The sequence below is a fragment of the Rhinolophus sinicus genome, linkage group LG07 (genome assembly GCF_036562045.2).
Source record: "Rhinolophus sinicus isolate RSC01 linkage group LG07, ASM3656204v1, whole genome shotgun sequence".
Taxonomy (NCBI): domain Eukaryota; kingdom Metazoa; phylum Chordata; class Mammalia; order Chiroptera; family Rhinolophidae; genus Rhinolophus; species Rhinolophus sinicus.
The window spans coordinates 49,669,638-49,690,544 of NC_133757.1; the positions used below are offsets into that span (position 1 = coordinate 49,669,638).

At 38.2% G+C, this 20,907-nt stretch overlaps 1 protein-coding gene across 2 annotated transcripts in view; it reads right to left on the bottom strand.

The window, feature by feature from the left end:
• Positions 1-20,907, bottom strand: part of MICU1 (mitochondrial calcium uptake 1) — a 180,341-nt gene that overhangs the window by 36,335 nt on the left and 123,099 nt on the right. For both annotated transcript variants that reach the window (XM_019745859.2, XM_074339573.1), the window contains exon 9: positions 1,733-1,870. In XM_019745859.2, the coding sequence (XP_019601418.1) occupies positions 1,733-1,870 (138 nt within the window). The remainder of the gene's footprint in view (positions 1-1,732; positions 1,871-20,907) is intronic.

Consider the following 20,907-nt stretch of genomic DNA (forward strand, 5'->3'; position numbering starts at 1 on the left):
CCTCTGAGGTAGGTCCTGAACTCAAGTCTTCTAGCTCCATACCTACCATATCACGCTATCTTGGCAATCTCTCATGGAACGTTTTAGTGCCAGGTCAGTTTCCTGGTCATGGCCAAATGGTAATCATTGTCTGGTGGAAAGGATATTGGGCTGAGAATGAGAAGATATGGGTTTTCTGGCATTGCTCTGTGTGTGTGTGTGTGTGTGCGCGCGCACGTGTGTGATCTTTAAGAGGGTGGCCTCTTAACTAACTTCTGCTTCAGTTAGTCCATCCCACTCCCTGGCAAAACCCCAGATGCTCATTCCGTGCTCCCATCTGCCTCCTCCTGCACCAGATGCAGCCAGTGTTGAAAGGTACCGAGAGTAGTGCTGACTAGTGCCGCGCAAACCCATGGCCTCCCATCTCACGGCTGCTCATCTCTTCCTGAATTCTCTAATAATCTTAGTAGTAGTCTTTTTGCTTCTACGCTTGCCCTTTTCCCAACTATTTTTCATAAAGCTGCTAGAGTCATTCATCTCTTTGAACATACATACAACTATCTCATTATTGCTCATGATCCCTTAATAGCTTCCCATTTCACTGTGAATAAAACCCCAACTCATTCCATGCCTACAAGGCTCAGAATGTTCTGGCCCCCACCTCCCTCTCTGACCTCATCTCAGGCCATTCTCCTCCTTGCTAGGAAGCTCCAACCACAACAGTCCTCTTCAGTTCCTCACACATAGTGAATTTGTCTTTCGTGCCTATTATGGAGTGAATGCTTATGTCTCCCCAAAACTTACACATTGAAGCCCTAAACCCCCAATGTGGCTGTATTAGAAGATGGGGTGTCAAAGGAAATAATTAAGGTTAAATGAGGTCCTAGGGGTGGAGCCCCGATCCAATACGATTAGTGTCCTTATGAGAAGACACATCAGAGAGGTAGCTCACGCTCCTCCCCAACCCCTGTTCAAAAACCAAGGAAAGGCCATGTGAGGACACGGCAAGGAGACAGCTGGCTACAGGCCAAGAAACAGAGCTCTCATTAGAAACTCAATTTACCAGCGCCTTTATAATGGACTTCTACCTTCCAGAACTGTGAGAAAATAAATTTCTGTTGTTTAAGCCACCCAGTCTGTGGTATTCTGTTATAGCAGCCTGAACACACTAATACACTGCCTGAGTTTTTAACATAGGCTATTTCTGTCTTTCTAGAGCCTCCTCTCCCCTCTACCTCCTTGTCACCCTCTCTTTTCTTACCCTACTTTCTTACTTCCCATTCTATATGCCCTCTAACCGACCACTCTAATAAAACAACTTTTCTAAAGGTCACCAATATTACCATTTTATCAGAATCAATGGATGTTTATCATCTTATTTCACTGGGCCTTCTCTGTCACAGGTAACATTGCAGAACCCTCAGTTCCTGATTCCTCTACTTCCTTGGCTTTGATTCCACTCCTTTCTCTAGGTATTTCTCTAAACATTTCCTCAAGATTTCCTTCCTGAGTTGTTTAAACATTAGTGTTCCAATGGATTTCATCTTTGGCCCACAGTTCTGTTCTGTATTATGTCCTCCTTGGCTAATCTCAGCCATCCTCCTCGTTTTAACTCTAATAGTGTGTTCATGGATCCCAAATCTACCTCAGTCCTCTAAAGTAGATTTAACTATCCAACTGCCTGTCTTTGGCTCATGACACTGTATGGTCTCCTGGTTTGGTTCATCTTCTTCCTCTAGGCAAAGACACCCACCTTTCCGTCTTTGAAGTGCTTCTTGAGCTGCTTCTGCATGGCAGTCAGCTTCTTGGACTGCACCCCGCTGTAGGCCAGCAACATTCCACCAAACTGTCTCTCAGTAATTCTCCCATCCACAGGGTCGTGACGTTCAAACTGAAAGCGAAACACAGTGTCCTTGTGGTCAATGGAAAGGATTTTGACCGGAATGTGGAATGATCAACTGTGCTGGATGGCAGAAAACAGCTGATGGCCGGGACTGTATTTCTGAACTACAATTCTCACCAAGATTTGAAAAAAAATCATCAGAAACAGAAGATCTGGGTTCTTACTCCAGCTCTGCCACTAAATATTTACATCCTTGGGAAAGTCACCCAACTACTCCGGGCCTCGATTTCCTCACGGATCAAACAGAGCCACTATACCATCTCACATATTATTATACCTTACAAATCAGGAGCATTCTTGTGGGGATAAAAACAATGTTAAAACTCCATTCAAACTGAAGAGTAATATTATTGGCCATAAGTGCTCCCTGGACCATCCATATGCCTGTTACTCAAAGAAGACTTAAAAGCTAATTATGATACATTCGATCAATTACACATATATAAAGTCATATCAGTTCCTTAATCTGTACTTCATGTTCTTATACACTTGAAGGATTTCAAGTTTTCCCCAAAATGGTAACCAAACGCTAGCATATCAATACAGCCTGAAATAAAATGTATAGAGTGTAGCTAAGATACCTTAGTGAGACATGCTTACTTACTACAAAGCCACTGAAAAAAATCATTAAATATATTTAAATATACAGATGGAAAGGTTAAGTATAAAGGACCTCTAGCGAATCTAAGTAATATCAGAAAACTAAGATTTTAATTTAAAAATAGAGACTACAAAGTTATCTCAGTGCCAGCTGCAGTGTTACAAATGCATAAATAATAAAATGGCTAAAGATGGGCCCAGAAACTAATTGGAAAGCAAAATGACTTGAAGATGGTAAAAGTTCCCCATGGTTTGACTGGAAAATAACAGTAGCCAGGAAGCTTTCAGATTCCTATGTGGTGGGACATAATCCTGTTCTCACATAGACATAAGGCATTGCTAATCAAGGTCGTGTCAACATACCCTTCCTGAATGTCTACCAGCTGTCCAGCCCTGTGTCAGTCCTATGGGATACAGGAAAGAAGATTCAATTTCTGTCCTAGGGACTTCATCTAGTAGGGAGATAAGACTTGTAGAGGAGATACAAAATAAGGAAGGATATAGTCAAAAGTGAAATCCTCTTTCAATTCTCGTTTTCTCCCAAGTTAGCTTGGGAAGTTGATAGACACCTTAATTTGTTTTCTCACGGGTGAGAATGTCAGTGAGCAAGACACAAGAACTACATTTTAGCAATGGTGACCACTTACTGAGCATGTACCGTGGGCCAGGTAGTACTTCACCCATATATTCTTTCATTTAATCACTGTAACAACCCTATGGAGTAGATATTATCAGCTCCATTTTACAGATGAGTAAACTGAGGCAACATGAAGTTACATGTGGCAGAACTGGGATTCAAACTCAGCTCTGTCTGGATCCAAAGGCTCTATCTCAATGTTATACTGTTTCATCCTTCTAAGCATGAATAATACATATTCATCCTATCGGACAACACTATGCTGTCTTAGAAAAACGTATGCAGCCATGGGGCTTAGTCCTATTTAAAGGGAGAAGCAAAACTATTTCCAAAGAAATCAACACCATCAATATTAAGTGAGGGCTTCAGCCACTCGATATTTCGTGTTTTTCATACCATCACTTCTATAGAGCTGATTAACTTTATTTTTTTTTTGAGCTGATTAACTTTCGAAAACACCAAAAGTTTTCAGGATTCACTTTAAGTTTGATTTATGGTTCAACTGACCACCATAAAAAAAAATGGAGGGCTGATAACATTTTTGCAAATGGACATACTTTCTGCAAATTTAAATCAGATTTTTGTGAAATGTGATACCCAGGCTAAAGTTGGAGATGCATAGTTCCTCTACGGGCTCTTTAAGGCACGTGAAGCAAAACTGTGGTCCTGCTCTCCAGGCTGGGCTTCAACAATGTAGGGCACTCATTTTACCCTTATCTGGGAGACGCCATAGTTGTGGAGAAATCCCATATATTTGAATTAGATGCGTTTTAAACTTTATCCCACTGGATAGATTCATGGTTGAAATGTTTCTTGTTTATAAAAAACAAAACAAAACATTGGCAGCAGCAGCAGCTTACTCAAGATTTGTGGAAGGCTTATATTTCTCTGTTCTCCACAGGAGCATAGAATCTCACCTTTGTTATGTTTCAAAGACAGTAAAGACAATTTCTAGTGGAGATCCCCCAGAAACAATGCCAGTACTCAAGTTAGCATTTTTATTAATGCTTTGAAAACCCAGACTTGTCTTTTTCTATTATTATTATTGCTATTATTTTGATGTACTTGGAATCTGAAAGGGCTTAAAAACTATAAAATTCAGCTGTGTGTAGTATGGTTCACTTCAAAGTTTACTACCTCCTCCTCTCTAATTCGATTCTGGGCAGCTCCTCTCCTTTTAGGTTTTTAGGCTCTTTTGAGGCAGGACTGCCTTATTTCTGAGGTCTTAAACTGAGGTCTTAAACATGGCTGGCAGAGGCAGGGGAGAGCTGTCCCTCTTTGCACAGAAAACTGCTAAGGAAAAATGATGTGAACTAATATTCTATTCATTCAATATTTATTAACTTAAGATCTACTACGATAAGGCCTGGGAGCTTCGAGGGTATTTTCTCAAGGACCTTCGTTAGGGCTAATAGCTAGACATCTTCAAGGGTAATAGCCAGACATCACGGGGCTCTAGGGATGAAGTGTGTGTCTTAAGCCTACACAGTGCTGTGGGTGAATCCCTGCAGCACCATATGCATGCAATTCCCAAGGTCATGAGAGGGTCTTTGGGGAAAAACAGGTTATTACAAAATGATCACAATGTAGAAAGCTTCTAATTGGGTATTTGGAAGCAATTCAAATGACTGGTTTGAATTTTACGTAGCTAAACATTGATAAAGCCTCTTTATGTCCACATCAATGACAAGTAAGAAATTCCTTTCTATCTGATACTGTGGCATAGAAACGGTGCAATCTAGTACACCACTAACCATTTACATTGCTCTTCTGTGTCTAGGAGGAGAGCTAAACAGTCAAGCATTTTCTCTTCCGCAGCCCTGTCACTTTTTCAAATGGATACAAGCTGTTCTCTCTCTCTTGTTCCCCAGGGATCTGCAGGGTAGGCAAAGGGGGCCAGAGAAGAAGAGCCAAAAAACTGTCTGCAAGATTTTTCCTGGCTTTCTGTCCATATTGTGCCTCTCATTCCCACCCCTGCCCCTTGTTGAGAGAAGAAATAGCCTTTTGGAAGGACAGATGGTCTACATATATCTAGATGAAATGATTTAAGGAATATGGGAAGCCAAGAAGAGAAGAAAACATGAATTCTGAATAAAGGTCAAAGTAAGATTAGAAAAATAGTAAAAGGAAAAAGAAATCAATATCTGCAAGTGGGTCTTGATTTATTAAAGGCTTTTGAGGTTAATATATTTCAACAAATGTAGACTTCAACCTTATTCTCTGTCAGAAGACTTTGTCTATCCCTCAGAGTAAATCCCGCCCTTATACAAATATTTCAGAATGGTAATTTTCTTGATAGGCCTTTTCTAGTTTCCGAACTGTGCAATTCAAGTAATGCATAGTAACCTCAAGCCACTATGCTGAACGCGTCTGTATTTTTCAATCTGACAAGTATGTGGCTTCTGAGATCTTAATCATGCCACTGCTGCTATTACCAGGAGTCTCAGAACAATTGTCTGTTATGCCCATCAAAAAGGAAAATGATTGCAGGCAAAGTTCTCTACTGAGAACCCATCCAGTGAGCATGACATACACATGATAGTTTGAATATGAGTCTCTGTCTTTAAGTGGCAGGGGACATCAGAGAGCTCCAGGTCAAACTGCCTAGAGCCTGAGTTTCCTTGGTCTTTGTATATATAAGATGTACCTTCCCTGTCAACACGAATATGGCTGACTTTTGGCTAACTGGTGAGCTACGGAAGAAGGCCCATAATTTGGAATTGAGACAAACAACATGGTTCCGTGCCCTCAGTAAGGGCCCAAACTGTCCATTAGCGTGTGAGGCCCTAAGATTAGAGGTGACTAGACTTAGCTGCTAGGCTGTTCTACTTCAAATCTAAGGACACTTTCCAATTAAAAATTGTTTTTAAGAAAATTAAGGCTGGTGATCAAATCAAGTGACTAACTGACATGAATACCATCATAGAGTTAGACCAGGAAAAAGTTAACTTTCTAGTTTGACAGTCAAAACCAAGAAGATAGAACAGATACATAAACTTATTACAGGAAAATAAAAATCAGGGTCTATTTGACTGAGGGTGTCAGGGAAAAACATTTTAGATCTGGAACAATGGGTTTCAAGGTTTGGTCAGTTTTGGTTTTATGCCATGGATGGCAATGCATTCAAGTGATCAAGAATATGGGCTTTAGAGTCAGCAAGGCCTGGGTCTGAATTCTGGCTAGAACCTGTACTTGCTGCTGTGACTTCAGGCAGGTGGCTTCCTCCCTCTAAGGATTCCAAATCCTCCCACCAAAGAAATGAATGTTCACAACCGCAAAGTAGTGTAAGGATTAAATGAGATAATACATGTAAAGAAATTAGCACAGTTTGGTGCTTAGTGAGCATTCAATAAGTGTAGCAATTAATGTTTTTATCATCATACTAATATCACTTCCCAAGAAGCCCAAAGCCTCAATTTATTGTTCTGTTCTTAGTGGGTTTTAGCTAAGTTCAATTAATATTTCTCACTCTTCTTTTCATCGTTTTGCCCAGTCTTTCCTTATGGAATATTACTTTCACATTTGAAGAGCAGAAAAAAGTAAATGAAACTAATTTTATTTATTACTCAACACATTAGAATAATTTACAGATTAAGCTACTTAGAGTTGGCTGAAGCAGAGCAGCAACATAATAAGTCCGGCACCCTGGCCAAATATTACCACAGAGAAAACTTGCACAATGGAGGAGCTCAATAAACATGGATTGCACGAACACAGAGACCACCAGAAAATTAATTCACAACACTGTCCTATTGTTGAGAAGATTTCCTACCCAAGGTAGGAATTACCTTTCCATTTCTTCCTTAGTAATATCTACTTCCACGATACTGATTTCTGTAAGGATACTCTTGAGAATGTCATTCATTATGGCCAATCAGTAACATATTTGAGTGCCTACTACCTGCCAGGTGCTCTCCTAGGAATTTACCTTATGTAATCCTCACAATGCTTTATAACAGGTACTATTGTTATTCTATTTTATAGGCCAGGAAACTCAGGCAGAGAGAAGTTAAATAATTTGCCCACACAAGGAATCTGGGGAGAAATTTCTCTTTGGTCTCAATGAAAACAGTTGAATTGTTCTTATCTCAAAGGTACCATGAATCATGTTTCCCTTTTTAAGCTGGTTACTGGAAGTTTCCAGTTAAGTTTGTGGCCTACCTCTAACAAGAACAGGAGAGTTTTTGGATTTATAGTTTTCAAAATAATCTTACTCCTGGCTTTCTCTTACCTTCTTCCTTCTTTTAACTTTCTCTCATTTTTCAGTAAGTTTTAATTTGCTTTTTCCCCTCATTGGATGCATTTTTTAAGGCTTTCTTAAATCCTTTCTTGAACAAGGCAGGATATAAAATAATGGTGCTGGACATCTAAGGTTACAATTTTTGGTTATAATAAATACTACCACTGGACTAAACATTTTCTGTACTTACCTTTCATCATTAATTTTGGACCGATCTTTAAAAATAAAATTGTGAAATAAAAATCTGTAAGTTCTTTAAAAGTTGCACTATTAAATATTATTAAATTATATATATATATATATATATATATATATATATATATATATATATATATACACATACACACACACACGTATATATATTAGGCAAGTTATGAAGCATAACAAAACAGTACCATGAACCTACCACTTAACATGGGAGAGGAAGCATTAGCACAACAGTTGAAGCTCATCCCCCTGCATTCCCTGAGAGGTAACCACCATCTGGATTTCTTTTTCTATTGCCTATTTACTTATTTATTAGTTTAAAACACGTCTGTGTCCCTAAGCAATATATTATTTCTGCTTGTTTTTGAACTTCATAAAATGGTATCATAAACTGGATGTATTCTGCAATTTGCTTTTTTCAATCAACATTCTATTTGTAAGATTCAGCCACGTCGACACAGTCAAGCAAGTTTCTTTAATTTTTAGTGTTATAGATTTCTGTTGTTTGAAAATACCACGATTTATTTATCCGTTCTCCCATAAATGAACAGCTGAGTTATTGTTAGCTTTTTGCCATTATGAACAATCCTGTTATGAACATTTTTGTATCAGTGTCCTGGTGAAACAGGAACAAGAATTCCAAGTCTAGGGTATATATCTAGAAGTGGAACTGCTGGCTTCTATAGATAATATCCAATTATTTTCCAAAAGAATCACACTAATACTTTTATCAGCTATGTATAAGAGATCTCGTTGATTCACATCTTTGCCAGCACGTGGCATTGTTAGACTTTTTGTTTTTAGCCAATCTAGCACGTGTAACAATGTTAGGTATAAACGCTTCAATGCTCTTGATGTAGATTACCAAATTAATTTCCAGAAAGGTGTATCAATTTACAATCCCAGTAATATGTGAGAATACCCATATTTCTCAGGACCCTTGACAACGTTAAGTATGATTATAAAAAATATCTTTGCTAGAGGAAAAATGCTAACTCATTTTAATGAATATTTCCTTAATTACTAGTGAGGCTGACCATTTTTTCTAATATGTGTACTGGTTATTTCTATTTCTTCCTCTGAATTTTTGGTTTATGTTCTTTGCCTATTTTTTAATAGAAATGCTGATATTTATCTCAATTATAAGATTAAAAATATTTGCCCTTTTTTAATACAGTGTAAAAATTTTTTTGCCCAGTTTATCCATCTTTTAAGTTTGTTTTAGGTATTGAAGTTTTTAATTTTTATTGTAGTGAAATGCATGTATCTTTTTCTTTGCAAATTGTTTCACTGGTTTATATCTAGCAACTCTTTCCTTGTTAGATAAGAGGCTAAGGACTGACTTACAGCTTTTCTTCATTTTTAAAAAAGGAAACATAAAATATTAAAACGTATTCCTCAGTACCAATCAATGAAAGTGATTAAATCCTCAGAACAAAACAACAGATCATCAGCTAAATTTGTTTTAAGAAGTCCTCCAATCTGCTAACTTTTTAAACTAGTTTGAATGTTTGGGAATTTAAACTAAAATGGGGACACTTAAGCTTAATTTAGCCAGATATTCCTTTTATTGAGAGAACAATCTCAAGTCAATTCAGTCCAGTCAACTTCCTTTTTTTGTTAGAGGTACATAATTGACTATGGAGCGAGGAAGAAAGCAGGAAAAAAAAAAAAGAGTTCAGTTCAAAGAAGGCCTAAAAAGGGCTATTATACTTACTTGGAAAAATTCCTTAGGTTGTAAGAGAAGAATTAACCCATACTCTATCATTCCTAATAGCAAACATTATTATACAGCATTTATTATGTGCCAGATCCTGTTCTAAGTGCTTCCCATACATTAACTCACAGAGCATTTTGAATTACACAAAATTTGTGTGGTTATTCTTCCTTAAGATAAGACCTTAATCAATATGAACAAGTCTTAAACTTTGGCAAAATTAACTGCTATTTAATATTCCAATCGATCTATGAAGTTAATGTTTCCACATGGAATTGCAATATAGGGTTAGTCTATTTTCAGCTATTTTTGTCCTTTAAGATAACTCTTTCAGCAAGCAGTAGATATTATCATATCTAATTTCTGCTTCAATAAGCATGTTATTCTGAATTACAGCAATATGAAAAAACCATAGCGTTAGTCTTGCACTATATATTCCTTTGAGATTTGAGGCCCAGCATTATTCAGAGTTCAAGGAGATTCTTCTTTTCATATGAGATCACAAGAGTTTTGAAAACGAAAGACTATTAGAAAAAAATATAAAAGTTCTTAGGAGATAAGAACCAAGGGCTAATCACAGTAGGAAAGCAAAGTGCTGCTTCCTCTCACCTGAGTGTCATTTTGCTTTCCTCTGTCTTCATCATTTCTGTAGCTAGCTCTCTGGGATCTACCTTAGTCTAGGGGAAAACACAACATACATATTGCCATATTGCTTTTGTCCTTAGCATTGCTGACAGCATGGGAGCACTGGGAAGAGAGCTGGAGACTTAGCTTATTCATTACTGGACATCTAACGAACACGATGCACGCTTGATGTACTTATTTTACCTAAAGGTGTGGCAAACGGGGGAAGGCAGCAGCCAGTGTGAAAAGCTGTTAAAAAATAAGGATGATAATTAAGATGTACAATTTACTTTGGGCTTGGAGGATTCATAGTTGACTGCTTCCTCATCACAGTGACTCACTACACAAAGGAAAATAAGTCTCAACAAAATCCAGCAACATAGAAAAAGAATTAAACACCATGACCAAATGGAATTTATCCCATAAATGAAAGGGTCGTTTAACATCTGAAAATCAATTAATGTGACATATCATATCAACAGAATAAAGGTTAAAAACTACATGATCCAAAAAGAAAAAGTGAAGAAATTGCAAGCACCTTTTAAAAGCAATCTTGGGGGAGAGAGACAAAAATGTCTTCTGTTACTGTTTTCATACAAGAATATGGATAATTTCTCCCATTCCCATAATGGGGAAAAACTTCCTAAGTCAGTAGACAGTAATCACTGGCAAATGATCAGAACATCAAAACCTATCTAATAGAGGCAAGGAGGGTGTACAGCTTTAGTGGGCCCAGTATAATGCAAATTAACCAGCGACTCACGAAAATATGCAATATAACCTCTCCCCCAGCTGTGCTGATCAAGTGCCTCACGTTTTCCCTAGCACTGAAATAGAAACATACAGCCTTTCTACAGTAGTGGAATCCAATCAATTTTAGACATTCTGTATTCCAAAGGAAACTTCCATCAGCTGTGACAGGACTTGGAATACCTCAGGACTCTAGGGGAAGACTTGTTTTATGCTAAGCATTCGAGTTTTTTTAAATGTCAGTTTTCCTGCCTGGGATATTGTCCCCCTTTGTATCTACCTTCTTTGAACTTAACTTCTCTGCATAGGCCCTACTAATTATTCCCAAACACATGCAACTTTCCTGAATCTTCTGAGCTCTTACAGTAGGTAAGGTGTAGTCCTCAGAGAAGAGTATGCTTAGCATATTATCTTTTAGTTTTTGGAAGTGTCTGTATCTCTCTTACAACATTACAAAGGCGTACCTCGTTTCATTGCTCCCCACCTTACTGCGCTTCATAGATGTGTTTTTTACAAATTGAAGACAAGATCAGCAAAAAGATTACGACTTGCTTTATTGTGAGACTCTATTGCGGTGGTCAGGAACTGAGCCCCAATTTCTCTGAGGTATGTCCGTACACTTTTTGAAGGAAAAGTCTATGCCTTATATTACTTTAGTGTCACACCCAGAGCTGGGCCACACAGCAAATGCTCAATAAATAATTTTGGTTGATTGATTAAATCTCTGCCTCATTTATAAGATTCACTTACCAATTCCATATTTATCATCTGGTAGGAGCATAAGACACATTTCATATGTGTGTCTTATGTAGCCTACACTCTTGAATACCTAAGAAGAGAATGTGCCTCTTCTTTCGAATTGGTAATTATTCCCAGGGGGAAAAAAATGCTAATGTGGCCCCTAGAGTTTCAAGGATATGATTAGTTGTGAGCTCTGCTATGAAGTTCCATTTGCTCTTTTACCTGTGTCCAATTATATATATAATTTCTCAATAATATTCAGCTCACATCTAATAAACTAAAAGAAACAATAAAACACATAGGTAAATCAACAAGCACACAGGAAAATGCAGGCAAGATTGGCAATTGCAGACTTAGTAGGCCAATACAATTTGTACTGAATCTGAAACTGTGCTGGAATGATAAATGAGGTGAGACTAGCAGCATTCAAGTGAAAAGCACGAGAACCCATCCATGAAGTCCCCCCTCTTCTGTCACTTCCTATTAAAAAACTACCATGTCAAACATTTTAATAAAATTCAAGCCAGGGTAGATGTCAAAAAGTCATGATAGTCACAGTTTAGCCCATTAGGAAAATGAAAATACTTTGATAAAAACAGAGAGACCCACGCATATAAATTAGAAGTCTGAATTGTAGATCTATACTCATCGGAAGATATTGGTAGAAGGTTTTTCATTTAGTCTTTACTCCCTGACATTCTAGCCCTTGAGAAATACTTTATGCAGCACTACATACTCTCTGTGCTGGCTCTCCGGAAGGATTAGAATGTTCTTCCTGCATCCATCTGGAGCCCTTGATTACTTGGGGAATATAAATGAAGCCAGTATATTACAGTGGTAAGAATATAGGATTTGTAGTCAAATTCACTTGGGTTTGGTTTTTCTTGGTCACTTACCAACAAGGAACTCCTGGGCAACCTATGTAACGTTTCCAAGCCTTGGTTCTCTCACTGGTAAAATGGGCACAGTAACAGTACTTTCCTCTTGAGATCATTGTGAAAGCTAAGTTACGTAATACATGTGAAACGATCACTCTGGTCAATCTTTTCTAAGCTGTGTTTACTTACTTATATTTTTTATATTTTAATCCTCTGGAATTAATATGCTTCTTACAGTTGTTATTGGTGAGGCAACAGTTGTGATGTAGTTGTCACTGCCTATACAAATACACCAAAGCTTGCAGAATGGTTGTCAGTGGCGTGGAAGGAAATCCCAGGTAACAGTGGAGTACTTACTCCTTTAAGGAATGCCACATTACCAGTGTTCTGGATGGGCCAAAGGACAGTACTGTCTGGAAAACCAGACATTCATGGTTCTGAGTCAAAAATATTCAGAAGAATGGAACCCAGAATGTGAAAAAATTTTAGATCAATTTTATTTTGCTTATAATTTCCTTTTATCTGTGTTCAAGAATGACATATAATAAAAACCTAAGCTACTATAGGAGTATTTGAATAGGTGTTAACTAAGTATTTTTAGAGTAAAGAAAGCATTTTTTGGTCATAGTTTACTTGACAGCATTTTCCCCTTTCTTAGTGGTACATAAAATAATGGTGTATCTTACCAATGTTTGTGTTTTAGATGCAATGAAATATGATAGTACAAAGCCTAGCACATACTAAGAGCTTAATGTTAGCTGCTACAAATAATAGTATTATTATTAACAACAAACATTAGCTACAAATAATAATAATTTTGGGGTCATATTTGCTTCTGTTATCTTCAGCTTTGTTTAAAGAGAAACAAATTTTCTGTCCTCTACAGAGAAAAAAAATTGAGAAAGGAAAGAAAAACTACAATTAAGTAATTCTCTTACTTTCTATTCTGCACACGAACACTCTGCATGTTTATATGAATAGAAGGAAAAGAGGCAAGGGTGAACTATGTTTGGGGCATAGAAAGTTGAATTTCTGTGTGACAACTGGACTTAAGAAAAATTTATGGAAATAGGAACTGTAAGAATAAATGATAAGCTCTGCAGTTACTACCTATGGGACACAATCAAATGCGCTAAGGGATAATGTGCAAAATGCTACCGATTCAGACCCTTATTTGAGTCTCATATTTTATTTGACACAGATGTAATAGCTATTGCCTCTATTCAAAGAGGAACCTGATAGTTGAAGAATTAATGGGGCAAAATCAAGACCACAATAGTCTGATGGATTTTAAAATTACTCGACATAGATGTATATTCCTGACATGATTACAGCCTTGACAAAATTGCATAATATTGTTTCTACAAATGAATGACTTAACAAGCCCATGACTAGAGGCTGACTGTAAGATCATATAAGTATACCTATGCCTAATAAATCTGAAAAAAGAAAATGCAGTTAGATAATTATAAGTCACACTGCTAGTTTATACTCAGGAGAAGGCAGCATCATTCAAAATTTTATTGCTTGACATTTTCTACAGGAACAATGCTCATACTTGCAGGATATGAAAAAGTAAACTGTAGCTCAGTTAGAAAAAAAGCTGTGTTCATGATAGATTTATCATAACAATTCTCTAAGCTACACGGAGGCTAGTTTAACTGGGAGAAACACAGGTCTAATTTATTAGAACAATAAAACAATTAAGGTTATATCTGTTTTTACCCAAATGAGCTGAGCTAAATATTAAGCTCCATATTCTCAAATTTCTACCTTATTTAATAAAACACTAAAAATCATAGTTTGAGGGTACTATCTGTAAAATCAGTAACATATTCTATTCTTTGGTCTCCAGACCTCAAATCTCAGTTTATCTCACTTGAAATGACTGACCCCTTTTTGATTGGCTTAATCTTATCACCCATTATATTTCTGACCAATCAGAAAGCCACTGCACAGGCAATGAGCTCGTGCTAATTAGGTACAATGGAACTGGTTAGTATTTTTCAATACACTAAAAAATATGTTGGAAACTGCCAATTTTTTAGAACAGAAAATGGAGAGTGAGAGAGTGAAACACAATATACAGAACATAGAATTCAGGTTAAGGTGACTGACAAGCATAAGATAAGTGCAGAAAAGACTGGGAGACTGAAGTTTAGAAATACACAGCTCACTAAAGCTTTAAGATAGAAAGTGGGAAGAAATGATGAGCCCAGATACAGGCAGGTGAAAGGCAAAGTTATCTAATGGGCAAGACCACATCAGTATCATTCTTCTTTCATAGAAAGAGAAAGAAAATATGTTTTCCCTCTGAGAACAGGAAAATAGAGGAAAGTCACTAAGTTCTTTTACGATGACAATGGTGAAAAATAGAAAGAGAACGGGCTTTTTATTTCTACTGGAGTCAGGTTAACAATAAGTTCGGCTGTCCCCGGTCTAACCAATTAGGTGTTCTAGAGTACCAAAGAGAAACCATCGAGCGAGGTTATGTGTTAAATCCCTTAGCACTGAAGGTTTTTTTTTAAAGTCACCGAGCTAATTAAAATTGTTTTTCTTAAATGTTAGGTTTTCATTTTGTTTAAAGCAACTTAAGAGACATAGAAGATACTTTTCAATTATGTGATAGCTTCTTAGTTCTTAAAAAGAGCTAAACTAGGAATGTTTCATGCTTAAGCATATGGGTTCTTCAACTTGGCAATTATTTAGACTAATCTAAACTAACTCTAATACTCTATGAGGCACCTGAAAGTCATTTGAAGTTTGTTCATTTTCTGTATGGCCTCAGTGAACCACAGGGTCTTTTTCTATAAAGTGTGGGCATGTTTTGAGGTCATTAGTTTTAGATTTTCTTAGGGCTTCTTTTTGGTTGCACATAATGGAAACCAACTGAAGCTGGCTTCAGCAAAAAAGAAATTTAGGAACCTCAGGAGACAAAGGTAGTTAGTTCATGGATGGGAAAAAGCCAGGACTCTCATTTCTGTGCAGCTGCTTGTCTCCTGTTCGCCTTTCTTCCTCTGCGCTTCAGGGGTCTACACAGCGGGCGGACATGCTACCCTGGAGCTCTGGAGTTTACATGTCATAGTTTCACTACCAGAAGAGACCAACTGTTCCTAGTCCAAATTTCAAATTTTCTATGGAGAAATTCTGATTTGTCCAACCTGGGTTGGGTGTCTGCTCCTAGTCCAGTTAGCTAAAGGAAGGGAAGAAGAAGGTTATAGGAGGGAAAGTAGGGAAGAGGCACTAACTACAAACATGGCTTCCAGGAGCCCACACCTGTGTGTGAGAGAGTGGGACAAATCCTGCAGGAGAGGGAATTGTTGGAAGTTGAATAGATATCCCAAAAGAAATGCCTAACACATTAACCCATAATCATGCCACTAAGAGAGACAGAGAGGGTGTGGGCATGTGCATGTGCCTTATCAGGCTTTTGTCTACCTCTGATGAAATATTTACTACTTCAACACTATTTCCTGAGCATCTGGTTTGTGCCAGGTGCTGTGCCAGGCACGAAGGATGAGTCTAACACTCTCTCCCAGAAGTTTTCAGGGAATGTTTCGAGGCAGTTATTTAACAATCATAGGCTACATAATTAAGCAATCTGAAGAAAAAGTACAGGGTGCTTTGGAAGTCTGTAACATTAAAATGTGTCTAATTTGGGGTGGGGAGATGGTGAAGCTCTGGGGTTAAGAAGGAGTTACCTAGGGGAAGGGAAAGGAGGAAGAGAGTGTTCCAGACAAATCGACAGCCCTCAGGTGGAAGAGTGACTGGTGTGAGACGAACATGGAGGAGGAGAAGGCAGAGGTCAAATTATACAGAGCCCATGGGTATGGGTTTAAGTATTTATTCTACGAAAAACGAGGAAGGCAAGAATGGCTATAGTAAGACTAGTCAGGAAGGAACTGAAGTAGTCCAGGCAAAAGATAACCAGTTTAGACCAGAATGGTGGTGGTGAAGGACAGAAGTGCTCAGATGGGGTGAGGTACTGACGATGGTTGTGGGGATGGGTGTGATGAAGGTATCTGTGCCTCGTGGGTTCTTTTCTGCTTCACACACATTTCTTTGAATATGACTAGCTACTTGGTAAGCCTGTGGTTGCCGGGTTTTCTCACTGCTAAGCTGAAGCCTTTACTGAAAGAAAGTCAGGTAATTCCTCATTTCTGCCTGGCAGGTCTTTCTGTTGCTGGTGCTAGCAGAATGTTTTTATGTTTGAGATTATACTTTCTTAAATCTTTAACTTGCTTTTAATATTTTCATTTCTTATTAAACTTGCAACAGCTGATCCATCAATGTGAATGACCAATCCAAGGTAACGGGCAGTGGCTGCTATTAGGGAGGCTGTTCCCATAATCTCCTGTAGTCCCATCCCAAGGACAGCAGAGACCCCCTACTTTCAAGAGGATTTGATTTGAAGAGCTAGATGTCACATAGAAGACGAAGATGCTCATACTAGTTGTTCATTTTCAATTCTACTCCTTTACTACAATTCAAATACCCACCTCTTCCCCTCTGGCTGGGAGGCAACAGTAAGCCTCAGATTATCTGGGAGGGTACATGCTGTCCATGTCTTGGCAATACCCGGGGTGACCGCTACATAAATACGAGGTCAGATTATCATTGTGCTCAGCATGAAGGCAAAGAGGAAGTTAATCAGTATTTTTTGATCACAGCCAACTAATTGAATGTGCTAAAATTATGCCACCAAGGTAAACATAATGAGGAAAATTGCACATACTTCTGTCACATATTTACTCGCAAATACTGGCAGATAGAGGCAGGTATTTCAAATATTTGAAGATACCTGGTAATTAGGGTTTGACACATACTAATTATAGCCTAGCAGTATTCATTTACTAAAATCATGTAACTTTTACTCTGCTCTGACAATCTGCCCCATTGAGCCCACTGGCGGATGGATGTGACTATTGAAAAACCTGAGTGGGAAGGTGAGTCTTTTTGGATGACCTCTATAAAGCGGTGTAGAAGGGACTGGAGGCTGTGCCCCATTATGCCAGTTTGAAATTAATTATGTTTACTAGGCAGAGTAGGCTCCTGGGCACAGTTGACGAAGTATTTTAAAAATCTGAGTAGCTTTGGTGAGCTAATGACTGCATGTTCAAATAAATGGACTAAGTACACTCAGTGGATCAACCAGCTCCACAATCCATTATTTTTCTTTGGCAGAAATTGAAAGCAAAACCACACTGACATCGCATTTGAGGTTATTCATACTCCTAAGTGAAGAAAACCAAAGAGATTGTTCCCCCAGCTATCATAACTTTGTCAGAGCATTAAGATATATATTAAAAGTAAACTATAAAACTTAATTCAAATCCACAGTTAGCACAAGAATATACCGCAATATTCTTTAAGACAAGCTATGGAGGTATTATACCAGGAGAGTTTTAATTAACCTTTCCTGTTGGAGAAGAGGAAACACTCTCATGGGCTCTTTGAAGCCAGAATAAGACAAAAAACCAGTAAACCAACCAACACAATTTCCTAAACACTAGAAAAATCCTGGCATTATTTTAGATGGAAATTTAAAAACTAGTCTCAATCAAATTCAACCTGATACACATTTACTTAACAAGAAATGTTAGTTCTCCGGAAACTCTAGTTAAATTTAAGCCGCCGGGAATTCCTGGTGGACAGCAGAATTTGTTCCCATTTATTTAATATCACAGATAAGTAAGATAAGAGTTTACACCTAAGTGAGTAATTGGAAATTATGTAACCAAACAGTAGCTACTTTCTGCTTAAAAGTTCAAAGTTCAGACCAAAGAAATCAAAATTTTCAAACACCCAGAAGGTATCGTTAAGTGACACATTATTCAATATTTTTATATGTCTCATATTCTATGTATCATGACAGTAAAATCCTTAAATCTTGAGTAAAAAGTAATCTGTTAGGTTTTTCATACACTATCATAGTGGGAATTTCCCTAGTTGATTACAAAATATCATACAAAAAAACCCTACAATGTCTTTTCATAATGGATACTAAATTTCAAAGTGATCTTAACCATTTCCTTAAATTGAGGGAACAAATTACAAGCATGGAAACAAAAACATACCACACTGTTTTGGCTGTAAAATGATGTTCGTTTAAAATGCCCAATACTTTTGCTACTAATAGGAGCAATAAACTGGGTTATGTAGCACAAAAGGAACTAAGCTCTACCTCTTGAAAAAAATAAAATGAATCCTAGAGATATAGAGAAGCCTTCCTCATCAGTTCAAAAGCTGCATAATAGGGCACATTTCTCTGGAGATGGAAAGCTTGGGATAGGAATATAGCGAGCCAAGCGCATAGTTTAAATCACAAGAACAGGCAGCTAAGGGTCTGGTAAAGCAGAGAGAAACTACTGACATACAGTGCCTGATACTACTAGGAAGCAGCTGTCTTCTGGGAAGGAAGGGAATGATGCTGCAGCTCTCTGTTCACTAGATTCAAAGCTAATGAAACATGTGAGGGAGGAAGTGGTGACTATGCAGTGCCAGGTGGTACAGAAAGGCAATGAGGCAATGATTTTATCTGAAATAAAATCACCACAGGGCAGAGAGATAAACTGGGGGGATGGCCTCGATAGTAGGTCAATTTCTGGGAAAGGGAGAGATGGTGCTAGGTCCGTGAGACAGCATTACTGGGGATAACACGTCACTGGAACTGTTCTTGACATAGCTGTCCAAAGGTCATTCTTATGCCCTGGTGAAGGTGGTGAGTGTATACATGTGGTAACTGTATACTGATGGCACCCAGTGTTTCCAGTCTCCTAATATTCACATGCCTGGGTAGTCTCCTCCTGCAATAGGCCAGGATCGGTTTGTGTGACCAGAAGAACATGGCGGAAGTGATGGTCTGCCACTTTTGAGATTAGGTTATAAAAGAGAGTGTGGCTGCCTTCCACCTTAGTCGCACTTTCTCTCTTGGATCCCTGGCTGTGCAGGAAACCAACTGCCATGTCCTGAGAGTCCTGTGAAGAGGTCTACAGAGTGAGGAATGAAAGCCTCCTGCCCGCAGCCATGCAAGTGAGCTTAGAAGAGGATCTTGCAGCTTGGTCAGGCGGTTAACTCATGACTGGCTGACTCGTGACTACAACCGCATCAGGGACAGCCAGAACCGCCCAGCTAAGCTGCTCCTGGATTCCTGTCCCTTAGAAACTGAGTGAGACAAGAAATGTTTGTTATTTTAAGCTGCTAAGTTTTGGTGTAATTTCTTATGCAACAAAGGCTAACTAATACAGAGTTGTAATGCTCCAGTTTTGGAGGGATGGGGTTATAAACCATCCTCCTACTTTGAAGAACCACTAGAGCCTGGGCAGGAATCTACAGCAGCTGTGGTAGCAGCACCAACAGCAGAACTGCTGTCAGAGTATCAGCCACATTAACTTGGACAAGAGCAACTGTTAAATTAACACGGCTCACATCGATTTATCCCAAGTGTCATTTTGAGAGAGAGAGAGAGAGAGAGAGAGAGAGAGAGAGAGAGAGAGAGAGAAACAATTACCATCACAACAATAAAAACCACCACAGGGGTAAGGGAATTCCACTATAGCAAATGAGACGCTTTCAGAATTTCTCGGTTTGCACTCTGTCAACCTTAATACTGCAGAAAATCCATGAAAACTATTTCCATATTGGAAGGAAAATAATAGTATGTTAATAATCTTAGCCTTGATGACAGCAATGACTTTGTATGAATGGTTCTGTATATGTTGTCCAAGAAAGAGAAAGTGGCCAATCCTGTATTCAAGGAAACCATTGCAGTTCTTTAATTTCTGGCATCATGCTCCATAAATGTATCTAAACGGAAATTTGAAAAATATTATCAAATTTGTCACTGAGTGATATCTTCCAGCACAATGAATTCAATACACCTCACTTATTTTTCTAGCTGAATATACTAGAAATCACTGAGTTGGGATTAAAAAGCTAACCCACATGACTGTGAGGCTGGCAATATTCTGGAATCTTTTCAAACATTAACGGCTACAAAGCTGCAAAAAATATCAAAATGGGCCACTGGACAGAGATGTCAGGACACGCAGGCCAGTGATTCTTCCCTCACTTCCTCTTCTGAGAATGAAAGGGGTACAGGAGGCGCCAGCAGTCCCTGGGAAGGAGCGGGGAACCAAAATCATACATGGACGGCCTATGAAGGAATACATAAACAAACCCTCTGAAGGTGCACCACAGGTGCCAGGCATTGCGCTGGGCACTCTGTTATCTCAGGACGGCCTCCTTACATCTCTGTGGGGCGGATATTATCTCAATTGTACATACGAAGAAATGAAGGCTCCCAAGGTCAAAGAGGTAAAATTCAAAGTCAGATCGATTTTTTAAAAATCCAAACAGTACTGTACATTATTCTTTTGACAAATATTTATTGTGTACCTATCTGTGCATACCTCCATCATTGTACTTTTCTTCCTGTACTGTAATAACTGTCTAACTTCCCAGAATGATTATAACTCCTTAAATTCAGGAGCCAGGGTCTGTATACAGGTCTGTATACAGGCTTTTGTATATCCAGTACCTAACACAATGTTTGGCACATACCTAAACGTTCAATAATTTTATTAGTAAAAAAAAAAAAGATTAAGTTTTATATTTTTGGTTTTTGTTTAT